The sequence below is a fragment of the Gymnogyps californianus genome, chromosome 7 (genome assembly GCF_018139145.2).
Source record: "Gymnogyps californianus isolate 813 chromosome 7, ASM1813914v2, whole genome shotgun sequence".
In the NCBI taxonomy this organism is placed as follows: domain Eukaryota; kingdom Metazoa; phylum Chordata; class Aves; order Accipitriformes; family Cathartidae; genus Gymnogyps; species Gymnogyps californianus.
Window position 1 is genome coordinate 12,190,334 of NC_059477.1, and position 19,228 is coordinate 12,209,561.

At 41.4% G+C, this 19,228-nt stretch overlaps 1 protein-coding gene across 1 annotated transcript; it reads left to right on the plus strand.

The window, feature by feature from the left end:
* Positions 1 to 5,054: 5,054 nt before the first annotated feature.
* COQ10B (coenzyme Q10B) lies at positions 5,055 to 17,828 on the plus strand. Its single transcript, XM_050899921.1, has 5 exons — positions 5,055 to 5,137; positions 8,965 to 9,111; positions 10,584 to 10,776; positions 13,385 to 13,486; positions 16,585 to 17,828. The coding sequence occupies exons 1-5, from the start codon at positions 5,055 to 5,057 to the stop codon at positions 16,750 to 16,752; spliced, it is 693 nt and encodes a 230-aa protein (XP_050755878.1). The 3' UTR covers positions 16,753 to 17,828.
* The last annotated feature ends 1,400 nt before the right edge of the window (positions 17,829 to 19,228 follow it).

Consider the following 19,228-nt stretch of genomic DNA (forward strand, 5'->3'; position numbering starts at 1 on the left):
TAAGTAAAACACCAAGGCTGGCCACACAACCTAAGTTCAAAGTCCATGATTGCTTAACCATGCAAGACATTAATGATATTTCATAACACAGTGTAATATGTAATCTTATATAGCTTATTTACTACCGTGCAGTTTTATTGTACAACTGCTAAGTTTCTAATCTCCTCAGAAGTCTTTGCAATAACCAAAGTTGAGTCAACTTGAGAACTTCCAATAAGGTAAAATGCATAAATTATTTGCAGAAAGGGAGATAAATGCATGATGGTAAAACTCATATTCACTACTCACTAATCATTCCCCTTAGGAAGGACTTCTTCTTAGCTTGCAAAAGTTTGCTGAACAGTTCTGCTTGTAATATTTTACATAACTACATGTATTCAAATGTTCCTAAGAGCAACTGTCATTTGAAGGTGCAGAGGATCTTCTGGTTCTTCTCTCAGTGTTATTAAACTCACGTTCTGCATTTCTAGAAAGATGCACTTGCACATACTCATAGGCCACAAAAGGAGATATTTATTGAGCTGCCCAGGGACATGTGAGGGTAAGGTCGAGGCAGACAGTAATTCCCTACTGCAAGAATTTAATACATGTAACTATTTTAAGTAAAGGTCACATGCTCGGGTTCACCATGAAGATCAATTTGCAGTAACTTTCTCTTGTTTCTTCAGCCTGACTTCCAACTTATGCTAGGCCAAACAGTTGCAATATTGCATTTCCTCTGTTATTAAACAGAACTGAGCTCAGGGGTTGCGATCCCAAGGAACACTTTTGAATGGCAGTTCTGGAGTATGCCGTTTCCCGCAGAAGAGGGAGTTCTGTGTTGTGAGGGGAATTGTGCTATGATGGAGCATTGTAAAGTGCTTGAGTCTCTTCCCCCCTGCCCTGCCAAATTCTGTATGGTGCCCCAGGTTCTTTAATTTGTGTCTGCCTGTCAAAGCCCTGAATCCTGATATATATATACTTTTGCCTCCTGAACAATATCTCTATTGCATAGCTTCCACAAGATATGGACAAGGTCCTAGCTTAGTGGTTTACCAGTCCTATTTTGCCTGCCCACGTTCCCATCCCTTTCCCCCACCGACACATGGACATACACTTCACCGAGATCCCTGTATGGATTGGAAACTGATTGGATTTAAGAGCCTATAAGCTTTGCAGATCTGGAATTGTACCTAAGTTACAGACCCGTGAAGTCCTGCTTTACGTAACAGATTCAGGTCCAATTTCATGGCCAGCTTAAGCTATCACTCACTGGCACGGCTGCTGAAAGAAGTATCCAGCCACTTTGCCTGTCCTTGATTGACCCTGTCTATTGTGCCAGTAGAAGTTTCTGGCACCGATTCACTCAAAGAAGCCATGCTTCTGATTACACCCTCCTGCTGATTCTTCCAAAAAGAACTTTTTATTTGTGTTCAATTTTTTCTCCCCACACCCAATGCTATAAAGAATTGCACAATGAGCTGACATGATGCAAAAAGCCACAAACCTGGTCTAAACTCCCAGTCCTTCAATTTACACCAGGTCTGTGCTTAGCTTCATGTGCTGGGGACAGTTTACTGACATTTATGTCTATTAAAGATAAGCACAAAAATTCTTAACCCAAAGAGACGAAATATTTAACAACAGCAGCTGTGTTTCAGCTCCACAGAAACTTCATTAAAGTTTCTCACACAATATGAGCAAGAAAAAAATAGCATGAAATTAAATCTCTTCCAGTCCCATTTTTGCTTCTGATGTCAAGAAGTGGTAAGGTAGAAAGGATCCTTTTTCTCACTGAAAAGCCAATGAATTAAAAAAACACACTTTGGATGATAAACTTTTTGGAGGGGTTTGAATGAGGGCTGCTTTGTGTTTTGCATGTGTGTAACCTGAACACAAACCACCCCTGCTTTGTCTGTCACTGCTGGTAAGGACAGGCTGACGAACATAAGTGAAAGAGGGGATCCTGCAGTACTGTGGGCTCCCCTGCGGGAGTCTGAGGATCCTTTTGTAGATTTTATCTCAAGAGGAACCAGGCTTCAGGCCCACAGGAGGCCTGTGTCACAGCTGGCACAGCACCCCAGGGCTGGCAGGGGGAGGGCGGTTGGGTAAGGACTTTGCCAGCCCTGTGGAGAAGCAAAAGACACAGCCTTCCTCAAGCACCAATCCTCCCCCAGCCTGTGAGAAGCTGAGGCTGGTGTCTAGGTGGCTTAGTGCTGATCATGTTCTTCCTTAGCAGTCAAATAAATACAGCCTGTATTGTTTTGGAAGTGGGACAGGGTACAAACAGAATGGCTGGATTTCAGAACTGGCTATAAGTGAGTATGCACTGAGGTTTCAACCGTTTTTGGATTTACAGGCCCACTAAAATCATGTGAAGGTGTAAAAAGTCTAAGCCTTTGCACAACAGGTTAACAGCCAAATACTTTAATTCTTGCTATGCCAGAAACTCCCAGATCATTGGTGCTATATGAAATATAAGAAAATTCTCTTGATTTTATATTGTAGCTTCTGATTAATCCACTTAACTGAGAAATAGTAAATCTGCCCTTAATTCCTAGCTGCATCATTTGCAGATCATGTAACTAGCAACTTAATCATCACCCATGCTTGTAGATCATCCTTCCCAGCCTAAATGTGTGATTGTGAGAGTTTCTGAGATATTTCAATGGCAAGTATTGTGCAAAACTCATTTATAAATAGGAATACAATGGTTTTATTTTTGCTTTACTCAGCATATCTTTGGCTGCCAAAGGAACACACTAAACTAGCTGCCCTATTCAGTCATCTATAGGAACACAGCTGAATGTATTGTGTAAAAAATAGCCTACTTTTAAACTGGGATATGCTTGCCACATCTAAGATTGACTCTGTCTCTCTGCTCACTTAAAAGGGTCCTTAAAATTCTTAAATGTTTTTTAAATAGCATAAACCTCATAATCAGAGTTTAAACTGAACCCTTCCTCATGATGGTGGTATGACAAAAATAGCATTTAGAAAAAAAAATTATTTGTGGTCATACAGTACGGCTCTTTCTGGTGTATCAGAAATGTCTTGCATCTCTCTGGTGTTAAATATTAATTTGGGCCACTCTACCCATCAAAGTTAATAAATCCAAATCTCTTTTCCAACAGCAGATATCAAGCAAGGTGTAAGGACTGTTATTTCTGTATTTCTGAGCCTACCAAGGAAAAAAAATAATGCAAAAAACCTCAGAGTTCACTCATCCATCCATCATCTTGTGCTTCTCAACCCTCGATCCTTCAGTTATTCTAAATGCTAAAAGACATCAAACTCTCTAAGAGGTAATTCCTGATCCACAGAAGCAAGCTAGAACAACACATACAGAACACACTCCCGTGGCAAACACAGAATCCAGCAAGGAAGAGCAGCTCTGATGGAAGTTGCAAAACACACAGAAGAGGTTAGTAATAAGGATTGGAGGCGGGAGTGGGGGTGCAGGCAGGCAAGGATTGGGGCTTTTTCTGTATTTCTGGCTTTGCTGTTTGTTTTTCACCTGCATTGGAGAACAAGGGGTTTTAAATGTTTCTGTTTTTCACCAAGTTCAATATGAAGAACGTGCTACAGGGCAGCCTATCTGAAAAACACCATACCCTGATGTGATAAAGTAAGAGCTGCTCCAATTAGTTTCAGTTATCCAAATTGGTGGTGTTCTTGTTTAATAATGAGTGTTTTTGCTAATAGCAAGGACACTAAGATAGTTACAAGGAGGACTTTTCTGAAGAGGATGTGTATGTGGACTTACATAGTTGAACTGTTATTTTGTTCAGAAATCTCCATTTCCATGCATTCAGCATTCAACTGCTTTAACTAAAATATAGTTTAATTTGCATCGGATGTAAAATTCGAGTTGCATTTAGTTGAGTGGGAATGGGTTCATCACATATTTGAAGAGACATTGTTGACAACGTATCCAAGTTGTTTACCTTCTAGTGGGATACAGCCCAGATACACGTTCAAGTTAAGGATGTGTAAGTACTATGAAGTGTAAGTATTATGTCTCAGTTCAAGAGTTGAATAGCCCACCAGGAACTAAATTTTTAAAAGTACCTTTTTATGGAAATAGATTTTGCAGACTTACTTTTAAATAACTTGTGTAACACATGATGTTACATGTAATATGGAATGTATGATGAGACAAATGACATTTAAACAGTAGTTCCTCAATTGCAGGATAGTTGTAAAACGCGCTTTTGTTGAGGGAGGCTTACCTCCCTTCACCTTTTTGTTGAAAGGTGACTTACAAGAAAGCGTTAAGTAACGAATTTTTTGTCTCAATGTGTAGTAAAACGATGCTTTGTGATTACAGTCAGGTCTATGGAGATACTGGTAAGTTTTAATGACGTCGATTATTCTAAACTTTAGCCTGCATCGAGCAGATGCAAGCTAAGCACCAGACTGCTACACATCTGCTTAAGCAGCCCTCTGCTGAGGGAAGGTAAGGCGACGCGCGGGATAAGCGGGTGCCCCGCACGGACCGGGAAGGCTGGGCGCCAAGGGGCCCTTCTAGGCCGCCCCACCGCGGAGGGCTCTTACCGGCTGCTCCGCGAGCTCCTTCCGCCGCGGAGGCTGTGCTCTCGCAGAGGGACGGGGAGGGCCCGCAGTGAGCCGCCGTTTCCGCGGGGAGCCCGCCCGGCCCGACGCCGTCCCTCGGAGGCGGTCTGTCGGCCGACACTAACCCCCCTCCCTCCCCGGTCACGCGCGCTGACAGGGCGGCGGGGGGAGGTGGGGAAGGGGTCGGCCCGCCCCCCTCTCCGTGGGGCGCACCCCGCGCGCACAAGCCCAATTATAGCCGTGCGCGGGGCTCGCGCGCCGCCGGGCCAATCAGGCGAAGGGCCTCTCCCCCGTCCCGAGCCCGAGCTGTCTCGTGATTGCGCGCGCCCCCCTCCTCCGCCCGCGCCGGCCGGTGGCGGGGGCCGGCCCGCAGCGCGTGACGCCGGTCCCCGAGCGGCGATAGGCGGTTGGGCCGTGCCGCGGGGGCGCGGCTCTGCGCCGGCGGCCGTTAGGCAGCGCGCGGGGGCGGGCGGGGCAGCCGGCGAGGAGCGGGGCCCGAGATGGCGCGGAGCGGCCGGGCGCTCGGCAGGGCGCTGGCCGGCGGGCTCGCCGCCGCCCCGCCGCCGCGCACGGCCGCTGTCAGGTACGCGGGGCGAGGCGGAGTGACCGCGGGGGTGACAGCCAGGGCCCCGCCGCGGCTCCTCCCACCGCCGCGGCGGGTGGCATGCCGTCCCGGGGCCCCGCCGCCGCACCGCCCCTCGGCGCGCCCGGCCGCCCTCCGCCTGCCGGGCGGCCCCGCTGTAGTCCCGGGGCGCCGGGCCCGGGGGCGGGGTGGGGCCGCCTGAGGCGCGCGGTCCCTCAGTGCGCTCCAGAGTGAACGCTCCCGGGCGCCCTGCTGCCCCGCGGGGCGGTGCTGGGCGAGCCCCCGCCCGGCTCGCCCCGCTCCGGGGAGCGTGGCGCTGCCCGGTGCTACTCCGGAGAGAAGCTGGTGGCTGTGGGGGAGAGGGAAGGTACTCCCAGGTCCCCTCCGGCTCTGCGTTCGCGGGGGGGGCTGAAGTGCCCTCAGTTTCGGTAGCTGTTGACTCCTTTCAACGCGGGCAGTGTCGATGGAAGAACAAACGATTTTCAGATTATAAACTTGCCTCTTCTTTGCTTAAGCCAGTTGCATAACTTTGAGCAATCCATAAAAGAAATGAAAAACTGAGTAAAACGCCCAGATATTTTCCACTTCAGATAATGCAGTAAGTTCCTTATCCCCTGATCACATGGAAGGCTGGCTGGAACAACTTGAGAAACAAAATATGCTTTGGGAGAAGAGCTGATCTTGTAACTGGAAGAAAAAGAACAAGCAGATAAGAGAGAGAGTGCAATTTGAAAATCTTAGGAGAAAAAAGGGTTTACCTGTTACTACGGTTATGGCAGTGCTGCTGTGTTTGATAAATTCAAAGTCTTACTGGCATCCTCATAAAAACAGTGAAAAAGTGGAATGATGTCACATTTCAAGCAGTCATTTGACATAATTGTTACCGTGCAGTGGTATAATGTCATCTTTCTTGGACCATATTTCTTACTGCATATCCTTCATGTTTTAATCTTTAGGATGTGTTTGCAATATTAAAATAGCTCAATCTTGGTAAACAAAATGGCTATTTTTTAAAGTAATTTATTAGAGTCTTGAGGGCAAAATCAGTTACTGGCAAGGGTGTTCAGTATAAGGAAACTCATTAAGTAACTGGTTGCAAGCTAAGTTTGAAAATGTTTCTAGTGTAAGCTGCAAGAATCTTGGCAGCTGGTTTTAAGCAAGTGCAAGCTGAATCCAAAATGGTGCTGTATTATTTGTAGCCTTGAAGCTGGGTATGCTTTCATGTCTTGCAGTTATTGGGGTACATTCTGTACCTGTTGTTGACTCGGTGGACCCCTTACTGTGCTGAGTAACAGGCTTCAAGGACTCAGGTGGTAAATTAGTCTCTTGTGCTTACTCAGACTGAGATGCTAATGAGGACACTTGTTGGCAACGCTCATTTTTTGGGATGCGAACAGCTGTCGACAAAGAATTTGAATGAGATCAACTCAGGTCTCGCAGACCATAAAATGGCCATCAGATACCACTAACCTTATGGAAGTAACAGTTGGGATAACAGTAAACACCATCGCCCTGGCATGCTCTTACCGCTAATTTCAGTCTTTATAGTCAGGAGCTCGAGATCCCTTTTTTCAAAAATATGTTAATCTTTAGGCTTAGAAAATTTTGTAGCTATTAAAAATAATCACTGAATATAGATCACTTACGTATGTATACCAAACACCAGTAAATGCTTCCTTTTCAGGTCATGGAAGTCAGGTGATACTGTGATCAGTGCCCAAATGTTTAGAGAGAAAGCAGCGAGTGCAGGAATTGAATGATGCCAGTAAGAGCAGTGTGAGTGGATATGGTTGTTTTACTGTCAGAGGATAAATACAGAGGTGGTAGGTGTGTCCCGATTCTGGCATGGACTTGGCTTTTCTTCTGTGGCCTTGATCAGGTTCACAAAAACATGTGTGACAGTCTATTGAAATCCGTGCTTTTGTGATTTCTTGAAAAGGTATGCTTTCCTCAACTGGGACCGAGCCAGCACATTCTCATAGCATCTGTTTTTCTTCAGATAAAATCGAGAGAGAGATGAAGTCTCACCATGTTTGTTAGCATTATAACCTCTTTTAACCTTGCCTTCCTTGAATGGCAATATAATTGTGAAAAGGACATTGTCTTACAGCAGCTAAAAGATTATTTGTAGAGGTTGTTTTTCAGCCTTGTAGCTGACATGAGTCTAGATAAAACTGTATGAAACAATATACTGGCATAGCATTACAGTAAAAAACAAACCAAGAGAAGAAACCTAGCATCTGGTTTGGGCTGTGTACTATGCATAGACCCAGATGGAGAAAGTAATTTAAATTAGCTCTCCAGAATGAGGTCTGGTCCAAACATTTGAACACTTTCTATGAATCTGGTTGAGGCAGCTACAATGTTACTGGCACCCTTCCAGCGTTTCTATCGAAGCAATGCTTTTCCTTAACAGTCTTGTCCAGTCTGTGTGGAAAAAAACAGACTATGTCCACATCCCTTGAGATACAGTTGCAAACATTTGCAGAGTTTGTTGTCTAAAGACTTTTAAAGTTGACCTTTCTTAATTTTGACACCATACTTCTGTCCCATCTTAAGTAACTCCTTTTCAACTGCAGTGATTACAATCTGTGTTGTCAGTCATCTTGCTTCATATCACAGTTGCTTATTTCTTTTTTTAAAAGTCTGTACAGATTGTTTCTAATCAGCTGCTGCTGATTATTATTTTCCTCTGAACTCAATACCAGTTTATTATTTGCCTGTCTCCTAATACAGTGACCATATAAGCTAATGTGGTCAAGTCCCAAGTTATTACTGTGTTTCTTTAGAATTCAAAGTTATGTTGATTTTTAAAGAACACGTTAATAATAATTTTAATTTTTTTAAATTGGTAACTGTAATTTGCTAGACTACTTTGCTGGTTAGTAAAAAATGCATCTATCTGTTCATTGTGTTTGAAAAAACACCAAAACAACCAAAGAAACCACCAAACAAGCCTAATGCTAAGTGGGGAAGGTTGGTTCCATTTTTGACTATGTGAATCCAGAAGTACAGTCTTGATTGTTCAATCAGAGAAAGGACAGTAGAAGACCTAGGTTGCTCTTTAGCTTATGTTTGTAGAATCACTGACAGCAAATAGTGGCAGTTTTAACTTCCTGGTGCCAAAAATCAGAGCTTTTGTGGTAGCATTTTGCATCTTAACTGACTTGATCTAGGCAAAATCAATAATTTAGCAGAACAGACCTATTAATCACAATGAATATTTGTTACATTTTAGTGTAGATGTTCACAAACAGAGAACACTGAGGTGCAATCTTAGAATTACAAGCATTTTTAAAGGTAATTTGTTAAGTTCTATTTATGAAAACACTGCGTCCAAGGCTTTGCGAGATTTTTTTCTGAAGGAAATTAAGTAAGCAATGCACTTTCTGAAAGGACTTTCAAAATGAAACTCTCCTTTTGAGAGAAGGATGGCAGCAGAGGGATTATAGCAGAGTTCAGCTTTGTATCTCCAAGTGGAACCTTCTCTTCCTTGATTTTGCTATTAAGAGAGCCTGTTCTGCAAACTAAGTGCATATGAGGCTTGTACATGAACTCAGGCTGCCACGAAGTCAACGTTTAATGGGGCCTTTGTATTTTACTCTGCCAGTTACTTTTCTCGTGACTGGGGGCTATTTTTAGTTTCTCCTAAGGGAACAAAAATCCCCCTTGTGTTTTTAACAGTTTGTATACTGTTACGAGCCTTTGTTATTCCATCTGCATCTGACATTTTCTGGAATGTTATACAACAGATTGTTTGTCTCACCTGAATGTGTTGTTTATTTTGCTGATATGAAACACATCTAAAAGCATTTTCACTGTTGCAGGCACTTGGCTTCTTGTGGTATTCTGATGACCAGAATTTCTCCTTTGCAAGTACCTGTAATGAGCCATACCTTTTCAAGAACTTTCTTCAACATTGCTGCACCACTAGTAAACAAAAGAAAAGAATATTCTGAAAGAAGAATTATAGGGTTTGTATAGACGTGTGGAAAGAGACTTTATATGCTTATTGATTTTGTGTTTGCTGTGATTAATCCAAAACACTAGAAGTTCAAAGACTGAGCATCCCTGAAGACACATGTCCCTGTGACTGCCCAATTGGAGACTAGGAAGCAGTTTTGACTTTCAGAATCTGTAGAGATCAGGCTTTTCCAGTCTGAAATTGAGTATAAAAAATGTAGGAACCCAAAACCCTTGCCCCATAGAAAGAAATAGCAGAAATAATCCTTCTATTCCATGACAAAACAAAAACAACCTTGAAAGGGAAGAATACACTATTAATTTCATCTGGTGAAATGGGAATAAACCAACAGGTGTGAAAACTCTCAGTTTGTTCCCTCTGTCCCAAATATGTGCTAATGTTTGCACTTACTGTTGTTCTGTTGTACTTCTCGAGATTTCCTTCTTTCTTTAAAAGAAGGAAAATAATTAGTTGTGTGATGAAGAAACTTAGGCACATAGAAAAAGATTTTGAGATCTGTTTGTCTTCAGGCTAGTGGGAAAATTCCAGTTAATTTGACGAGACTATGATCTGCCCCCCAGTCTCTGGTCCACAATAGTATGAACAATTTGTTTATTAGCATAATTTTTTTGACTATGCTTAACACTCAGTTATGTGATAGTTCTTGAACTGCAACACATTTTGCATGATCACTTAAAAAGAGCCTTTGTCCCATAGTACTCACTGTTGAGTACTGTTGAACATATGCTTCATTTTAAACACAGATTAATTAGCATGTGCATCAATTCTTTTCTGAGTCAGAACTAAAACTTAAAAACTGTAGCTATGTAATACTTTGCCATGTTACCGTAGAATCAACTAAAATGTTGCCATCATATTCTTTCATATGATTTCAATATCCTGCTTGAGCAGGGAGGTTGAACAAGATGACCTCCAGAGGTCCCTTCCAACCTCAGCCATTCTGTGATGCTGTGACGTTTTTCCATTGCATGTATTTTTTAATTAAGCTTTTTTATTTGGGCTAAAATAAGGAAAGTAGTGTTCCTCTATTTAAACCTTATGAAATATAGTACTTTAGTTTTGATACGCCTTTTCTTGGTAGCCATGAAGTATGGATTCTTTATGTGGAATGTCTAAGATCTACCTAAATGAAGACACAACTGTGCTGGAAAAACTATTTTTCCATTTGAAATGTATGTGTATTTACGTGATATTGCAGAAAGTAGCAGACATCGGCTTCACTGTTCACTAACTTTACTGCTGGATGTTGTGTGGTGTTTTGCAACTTTATGCAAAGACTCTTACCAGTTTATTACTTCCCCCCCCCCCCCCTCCCTTTTTAATTTCCAAAAACAGTGGTAGTGTTTTCAGGTGACTGTATGTTCACCTTCCAAACTGCCATTTATACAATCTTTGAAACTTTTTAATACTGAATTTGAAGTTAAAATACCTTATAACTAATGTTTGTGTTTCTGTTTCCAGGTATTCTATGCAGGAAATGTATGAAGTTGTTGCTGTTGTGGAGAATTACAAACTATTTGTTCCTTGGTGTAAAAAGTCAGATATATTATCGAAGCGCTCTGGATACTGCAAAGCACGGCTAGAAATAGGATTCCCTCCTGTAGTAGAGAGGTATACATCAGTTGTTACCCTAGTGAGACCACATTTAGTTAAGGTAACTTTTTTTTTTCCCCCCCTTAGCTGTAACTTTTGCATGTTGAAATTCAAATAACTCGCTGGTGCTCCAAAAGAAAATTGATGCTGGAAGTGCTTTGTATGGCTCAAAACTTGTGTTGCTTTTGTTTAAAGACTTAGGTTAGCTGGAGAGAATTTGAATGTGCTTTTAAAACATAAGCTGCCAAATTAGGCAGGGGAGGAATTGCTTTTTAATTTCCTTTTGCTGGAGAAGCTAGCAGCCATTAATGAAGATATACCGGTTTTGTTTGTTTATGTTAAAATTTTGTCCAAGCCTCTCTAAATGCAAAATTAATACTGACTTAAAAGTTGTCTTTGACAACTGTAGTTTCTGATGCCTTAGCAAAATTGTTATCTGTCATTACTTTTCTTCTGACAATTTTACCTAGCTAATATGAGAAGTCTTAAACTTAAATGTAGGATCTGCTGAAGAACTTGTGATTCAGTGTATTGATGAGAAGATAGAAAAGTGGATTTAAAGTCCATTTTTTAGAATTAATTTGTTCAGAAAGAAGCAGTTGTATTTCTCCTCCTTTCAGCTGTTCAAGAGCAATAATTAAAAATGTCAAGGGAGAAATTTTGAATGACATCTGGATCTTCTAACTAGTTTGCCTTATATGTTCAAATCTGTTTTGGTTAGGAACAGGTCAGAACAGATTCCTTAGAGCAAAACTGCCTCTCCCTCCATGTGGCAGATCTTGACTATTTTTTGGATTAACTAATGGAATTACAACAGTTGATTGCTATTCAAGATAATTGTTTGGATATCCTATTTCACTATTCTTTTCTAGGCTTCCTCTTAAGAGACACTGCTCAAAACAGAAACTGGGTTCCTTAAGTACAGGGGAGACATGAATTGGAAAGGGAATATGCAAAGTGCCTTTATTCAAGGTACTTACTGATTCTGGAAAGAAAAAAATATCTTTCTGCCTTTATTAAGAAAGTTGAACAGCTACAATGGAAAATCTGCATTTTACATGCTGACTGCTTTCCCTTTCTACTCTTCCCTGACAAGACTGGCTTTTTCCTTTCACATAGCTATCAGATTGGCTTACCAACTCTTTTTCCCTCTAATTCACTCAAAAGAGGATTTCTTGTCTCAGAAAAGACTGTGAAAGTGGTGAGGAGAACCATTTCTTTCGATTTCCTCCTCCTAGACTTACTAGTGTTTTCTCTGCTGGGATTATTTTTCCTAGAAGTTTACATTTTGTTCCTATAACTGTAGGAACACTTCTAGAGAAGCGACTGTGTGTTTGGACTACTTCACTGTCCTCAGAAATAACTCTGGGCAAGGGCAGCTTGCATGGTGGTCTGGCATAGCGGGCTACTGGTGGCGACAAAATGAGCACGGATTTGTTGCTTAATGCAGCAGTGCTTGAGCAATGGAAAAATCAGACTGGTAGCAGCAGCTCTTGCCACAGAGGAAAGCACAGAGTGAGTTTGCTACTTATAAGGTTGGGAGCAAGGGGGACACGCTGGCAATTTTCCCATTCTTCCTGCCCTTTTGGCAGCAGCAGGAAAAGCGAGCCCAGCTCTTCGTGTCTAATCTTCCCTCTACTCCTCCCCTTTCTGTAGAAGTAGCAAGGCACCACATCTCATTCCTGGGCAGAAAAATGTAGGTATTTTTGTGCTGCTGATTAGTCTTTGAGATGGCTTACCTTACCACGGCTTTCAAACCACAAGCAACGCCTATTCATCATGGGTAGCCTTGTTGGAGCAGAGCTGCTTGTGGTAACAGTAAGAAATGGTAAAAAAAGAGTTAAAAAAAAAGTTGCAGAAATTCTCTCTAGAAATTCCAAGCCAATTGAGATTATGTATTCGGATGATTTTGAAGTATATGTCTTTCAATCTTTTTCTATTATAAATATAGCCAGAAAAAAATTAGCTATATGTGCTAAAAGCAAAATGAGTGAAAATAAGGACCCTATTGTCATGAAAACTATGAAGCCAACTACTGCAAATACTTTATTGTTTTAGAGGAGGATTGTATGCAAGCATTCCCGAAATGTTAGTTAAATATGGCTTGCCAGTAACTAAAAGCCAATGTATAAGCTGATTATGAACTTGAGTGTGTAGTCTTACTGACTTCATGGTAGCTGTTCATCACAATAGTATCTTGTGACAAGATGTTTGGAGTTTGTCTTCAATCAGGTTTGTTTTGATGCTAAGCGTTCCTATAGCCTAAGACTACCAGTCTGTATATCAGTATATAAAACATTCTATACATGTAATGAAAAAAAAAAAAAAAAACAAACCCAGTAAATACCCATATCCTTTGCTTAAAGCAGTGTTGTTCAGAACTCTGGTATATAGCATTAGCATTATTTTGGTGTTCTATGCATCATGCTAGAGATCTGTTTTATGACTCTCAACACAAAAATTTTTCCTCTCCCTTAAAAGGAATTAAATTATTTTGCCGTAAATGACACTGTGCAAACGGGATCTCGTGCTGGCTGCCCTATAAGAATAATTTTAACTATGCTGTGACCTTCACTGTCTAACAAAATGCAAATGCAAACTTCAGTAATACCAATTTGTCACGTCTGTAAGAGCCTAATTGTAGCTTGACTTTTAAAACTTTATTTTAGGCATCCTGCACAGATGGAAAACTATTTAATCACTTGGAAACAGTGTGGCGTTTCAGCCCAGGTATCCCTGGTTATCCAAGGACATGTACATTGGATTTTTCAGTAAGTATTGTAATTTAGACTACCACATGCTAGGAACAGGGCATAGAAACAGTACCTGCAACTGTGCTTTTTTTTTTTTAATGCCTGGTACTAATTTTTTTTTAAACACATACACACGGAAAACAAGTTAGTTTTAGTCACTACTATCCAAAAAAATTTTTGCAGACTTTACCACGTGGAAACCACTACAGTGTCCTTTAGAGACAGCAGTCTTCTATGAAGTGTCTGCATATCATGAAACAGTCTAGGGATTGGTATCTCTCACCATACAATTCTAAACATGCTGAAGTTTTTAGACAGTCAAATAGAGGGAGAGATAGTAAACGTACTTTGCTATTTCCTTTAATTACTCTACAACCTAAGTGCTCTTGGTACCAGAAAGTAGGTGTTCTCCCATCTGTCCTGTTTGGCCTGCAGTTTGGTCAATTTAATTTCCTGGCTTCCAATTTTACTGTTTAATGTATTTTAAGTCTCACTCCTTCCTTCTATAATACAGGTATAATAGATTTTTGCTATGATGGGAATATAGATAATAGATATCCCATCTGTGATGGGATATCACTGCAGCTCAAAACTATTGCTCTTTAAATCCAGTATCTGATTTCGCCTGTTACTCCTAGACAAGTTGTTTTCCACTCAAGTTACTGCTTTTTCATTTTGTCTATTTAGTCTGTCATCACATTTTTTCTTACATTTTGTAGTGTTAAGAGTAGGTGTTGCACTGAGCACATAACTAAGCTGGGGTTCAGAGCAGGCTACAAAAGTACACAGAAACGGGTTGATCCTGCTGCCATCTGCTGGGATACTCTGCTTTAAAAATTATCTTCTGTAAATGGGAAAAAGAGCTTTTGGAGTATTTGTGAACTAGCACGTTAATCTCCCTGGATTAATAACTTTCAGCTTATTGCTGTATTGCACTTCATACAGTTCAACAGTAAAAGTGAATCTATAGGCGCTCAAAAAAATACATTTCTCATGGGATTTGCCAACGGTGTTTGCATGTTATTTGCTCGTGGTATTTGAATTTCTCCAGGCAAATAAGTGCCAGTTCCTGCTACTAACCAGTACATAAGCTAGCTGTTAACCCAAGCCATAAATCAGTTGAGAAAACTTGAATTAAGCAAGTGTTTAAATCCTATAATTGAAATACTGAGTCTGTGAGGAAAACTCCCCCCCCCCCCCCCCCCCGCCCCATACCAAAGCCACCTTTTGACATTGAGGTCAAGAACCTCGGTTAAAGGGAGTCAAAACTGGACTTAAAGTGGATATTTTCACTTTCTTGGGGAAACACTATTGATTCTTCTTACTACGTGCCCCATTTTGAGGCAGCAGAAGCTAATGTAGCCAGCTGAGCGGGGGGGTTGCCTCACAGAGGCAAGTCCTTAAGGACTCCAACCCTTGCTAGGTACTGACCTGCTGTGTCGCTTGCCTCTGGGCCTGTGCGGATAGGGATGATAAGCATTTCACAACAAACTTCTCAAAACATACTGTGCAGTTACAGATATTTGAGAGAAGACTTTGATTTCAAGAATGCTCGTTTGCTTTAGAAAACGTAAATTGAGTTTTGGTTGTGCTGGTTCCCACAAGCTACTGTATCCTGTTTTGCCAGCCTGATTCCAGGAGACACATACATACAGCAGGGAACTTTTCTAGTTTGGTTTCAGCTCTTAAATGATTTGGTATACAGGTTGAAGCACAACACCATTTTTACGATCTGCAAACTTCGTAAATGTATACCATACCTCAAGTTTTTACGTAGTTACTGAACATGATGCCAAACTCGTTATCCCAGCTCTGCAGAACTCTCCATGCTCTAAATGGCAACTCTCAGACTTCCAAAAGGCACATCAATTTTACTGATGCTTGAGGTCAAGCAAATGTAAATGAAGCTACACTCGGCTTACAGTCCAAGTAGTTCAATTACTTCTGTGCTACTGTTTCGCAGTTAACATGCATTACTCATAAGCAATTTGAGAGAAGCTGTATCTGCTCCATTTGGCATTTAATCTGCTGATTTCTCAGGAATAACAAAAATACTTAAATCTCAATCCAAAACACATGCTATAGCAGGAGTGATGATAAAATCACAGAAGAGCAACCTGTTTCTTTTCCTGAAAATTCTGGAATCATTTCAGAAGCTGTGTATTCCAAAACAATGCGATTCCATAGCCTTAGGGGAATGTTATTTAACTAGACTGAAGGCCAGCACAGCACAAAAGCATAATTGAAGGCTGTTTGACATAAAAGTGACCTTTTCTTTTGATGGTGGAGAGAGAAAGCAAACTCCCTGCACCCCTGCCGTAACTGTTAACTCCTGCAGTAGCTTCAGTTTAACTGCAAGGCTCAGTAGCTAAAAGAAAATGTAGAAGTTAAGTTCTGAGCACTGCAGTAGGAGGCCCGAGGGCTTGGTACAGAGGACTTAACCAGTACGTCTGTACTCTGAAGCTGACTGCCCGTGTCAGGACAGCGAAGGTCGAGAGTGGGAGGTGTTCAGGTAGCAGATATGGCACACAAAAACAAACTTGTAGCTTTAGTCAGTAAATTGCTCTTGTTTGAACATACCATAACTACAGCTACCAAGATGGAAAGACTGATTTTAAAATGTTGGTATTTAATAGCTAGCTATTTCAAGCTGCTTTTAAATGCCTCTTGAGTTTGCTGCAGCTTACCTGTAAGTTTGCTGCCTTGCCATGCAGGATTTTCTTCAGCCAGCTTTTGTCCCCCAAGTGAGTTCTGTGTGCAAAATAACCAAGTTGTTATTTGTCAGTAGCTTTTCATTATCCCCAATGTTTTACTTATGTTTTGTGATGCATCATTTAAGTAAAATACAATTAGTTTAGCTAAATGGAAATGATTACTTCAGAGAACTGAACGAAATGATTCTTCTCATTGAAAAGCCCAGGGACATGGTCCTCTGACCAAGGAATAAGGCTTTTCTTCACAGACACACTCACCTATAGCTCAGTTTCAACTGTTCTTTCTCCCACAGCTTACTTGCAGACTAACTGGAGATTCTTTAATGAAGTTGTCTATTTGTAACAGCATTAACCACAACAGTAGATACATGAAAAACAATTCTTCTCTATTTTCTTAAACAGGTTTCTTTTGAATTTCGTTCACTTCTACACTCAAAACTTGCTACGCTATTTTTTGATGAAGTGGTAAAGCAGATGGTAGCTGCCTTTGAACGAAGAGCAGCCAAACTCCATGGCCCAGAAACCAGCATACCTCGGGAGCTAATGCTTCATGAAGTTCATCACACGTAAAAGGGAAAATTGTAACAGCCTCTGTTATAAACTTGTTTGTACACTTCATTCGTACAAGAGGTGCCATGCTCCTCCTTTGGGGCATCCATTTCATATCTGAGCTGTGTGTGGGATTTTATACTGTACAAAACACACCTGTTCAGCCAGATGTATATAGAATGTTCAAGCTGCAATCAAGTGCAACTTAAAGTGTTATTGTAAGACAGTTGGCAGCTGCTGTAACACGAGATATCTCAGGCTGCTGTTTATTAACTTGCCAAATGGTTTGTGTAATCATAGTGTAAGTTCTGCCTTATCCAAGCTTATGGGTTTTTTTCAGCATTGTAATGTATTAACTCAAGTTTAAGTTATTAGTAGTGTGAATGTAACTTAACAGCATCAACTCAGCCAACTCTGGCCAAGCGGAGGGAAACTGATGTTCTGGCCTTGGGGAGTACGAACAGTTTGTTGAGCATCAGGTAGCAGGTGCTTTTAATCCGAGTGAATGACAAGGGTATGTCCGGAGTCTCCAGCTGCTGTTGAATTCGGACCAGCAACTGCAGTAGAAAAAACAACACAGCCTGAACACTCCTGAGTTTGCATGTGTTAAACGTAAGAGGTACACGCAACGTAAGTACTATCATTTGAGTGCAGCAGTTTCAGCTCTAGCCAGTGGTTCTTACCTGTCTGGGCTCCAGCCACTGTTGAATTTGTAGTACGTCTGGCAGGCTGAGCTTGCCTACCTGCCACTGTTTCACCGTTACACATCGCAGTTAGGTTACAGCAGATGCATCTCATCTAATGCAAACAGTTCCCAGTTCCAACACAACTTTAAACCACGTAAATAAGCGTTACCTCTTTGAGAACTAGGGCACGGATGCACAACATTCTGTACCACAGTGCTGTCCTCCCTGGAAGGAGGGAACAAGCTGTCCTCCGCTTACTGCAGACAAGCACACCCAAGGCCAGTTGTCATTAAAAAACATACAATAGAGTGCTAAACCTCAGTTCTTAGGGTTTTTTCAGTACCGTACTACCATTTCATTCTCAGGCCATTACAATGGTACCAGCTGTCTTGATTAAATTCATTTTCAGTAGTTCTATTCCTGACATTAATATTCTCTTTCCAGTCTCTGAAGAAACATAAGTGAATAGGTTTGAACAGATTTAAGTCCTGTCTATATGCTGCCTTGCATTACCAAATTTCCGTACTGAAATTAGGTGAAGCCTCAGGAAAGCATTGAAGCCGGTCCTTTCTCTGAAGTGTCTATAATCCACATGGTTACTACAGAATAGTGTATTAAATAGCAGAGGAAAGCGTGGTTCAGGACAAAGACAGCCCTCATACAGTTTCTCACCATTTAGATACTTTTCCAGAAAAGAGCAATTGAAACGTCAGTCACACATCCTGTCTGTGAAGGATAGTTCTTATCAAAAGTAGGAAGCTGGGGAAAGTGACAGCTGGATTAAGTGGTCAGTTTTAAAGCACTGAGAAGTTGTAAAGCAATTTCATATGTTGAGACAATCAGAGAGAAACACAAGTTTGGGAACACCATTGTTTGGAAAGCGGGACAGACTTTACACATCAATGTTAATAGCTGTGTTAGGTCAAGGAACACAGTAGGTGGCAAACAAAGCTGTCATTTTTAAGGATAAAGCAGCATCTAGTACAAAACAATTCTAACTAAATCCTGGAGCCCACTACCAGAAAGCGGGAAGACAAGACTGGAAGTCTCAAGGCAAGGAGGTGCCCACATACTACACCTGAGCAAGAGAAGTATTTAAAAAACCCACAGCCCTTTCTCAGCAAAGACTTACCTGTTTCATACCCTCCGGGCACTGTCCCTCCCCCTGCACTGGGCCTGTTCCAGCACACAAAACAAGCAGTATAGACAGGGCAAAATAAAGTCAGTGCACATGCCTTATTTTCATAGCATTGTTTAATATTTCAAAGAACTGTAGTGACAGTTCAGCTTAGATATTTACCAAAATTAAAGTCACTGGTATTTCTGAGAAGCATTCTAGACAAAGGAATGTTTCCTGGAGGGAAATGCCCTGTCGTTTCCAAGCCCAAGTGTCAGAGTTCTAGCACGTCTTAGAAGCAGCAGCAGGCTCTCAAGGTTCTCCCACGACTATGGCTTTGTGTGCAGATGAATAAGGGGATACATTTTGTAACTTTTGAGCAGTTTGTTTTATTACATAAAGGTCACATAACTGTGTATTTGCCTACTTTGTACACAATTGTCTAGTCTCACGCACAGTGGCTTCCACGTTCTTCCTAGTACTGGCAAGCACCAATAAATTCTGAAACAGAATATCAAGTGCCTTAATTAAGTTTAAATCAGAACCTTGGTAGATGGATCTTGCACCCAGTTATCAGGAATGTACAAATGTCTTTATTCAAAAAATACAAAATAAATTATCTGTAGGCATGGACAATGACTGTAAACAATTACACGTGTGTTAAACGAAATCCAGTAACTGATGGTTACAGTGA

Excerpts from the sequence above, each read along its gene's own strand:
- COQ10B (XM_050899921.1), top strand. The coding sequence starts at position 5,055 with ATGGCGCGGAGCGGCCGGGCGCTCGGCAGGGCGCTGGCCGGCGGGCTC. Across the intron at positions 5,138-8,964 it reads CCGCGCACGGCCGCTGTCAG|GCACTTGGCTTCTTGTGGTA; the intron begins GTACGCGGGGCG and ends TCACTGTTGCAG. Across the intron at positions 13,487-16,584 it reads CATGTACATTGGATTTTTCA|GTTTCTTTTGAATTTCGTTC; the intron begins GTAAGTATTGTA and ends TTTCTTAAACAG.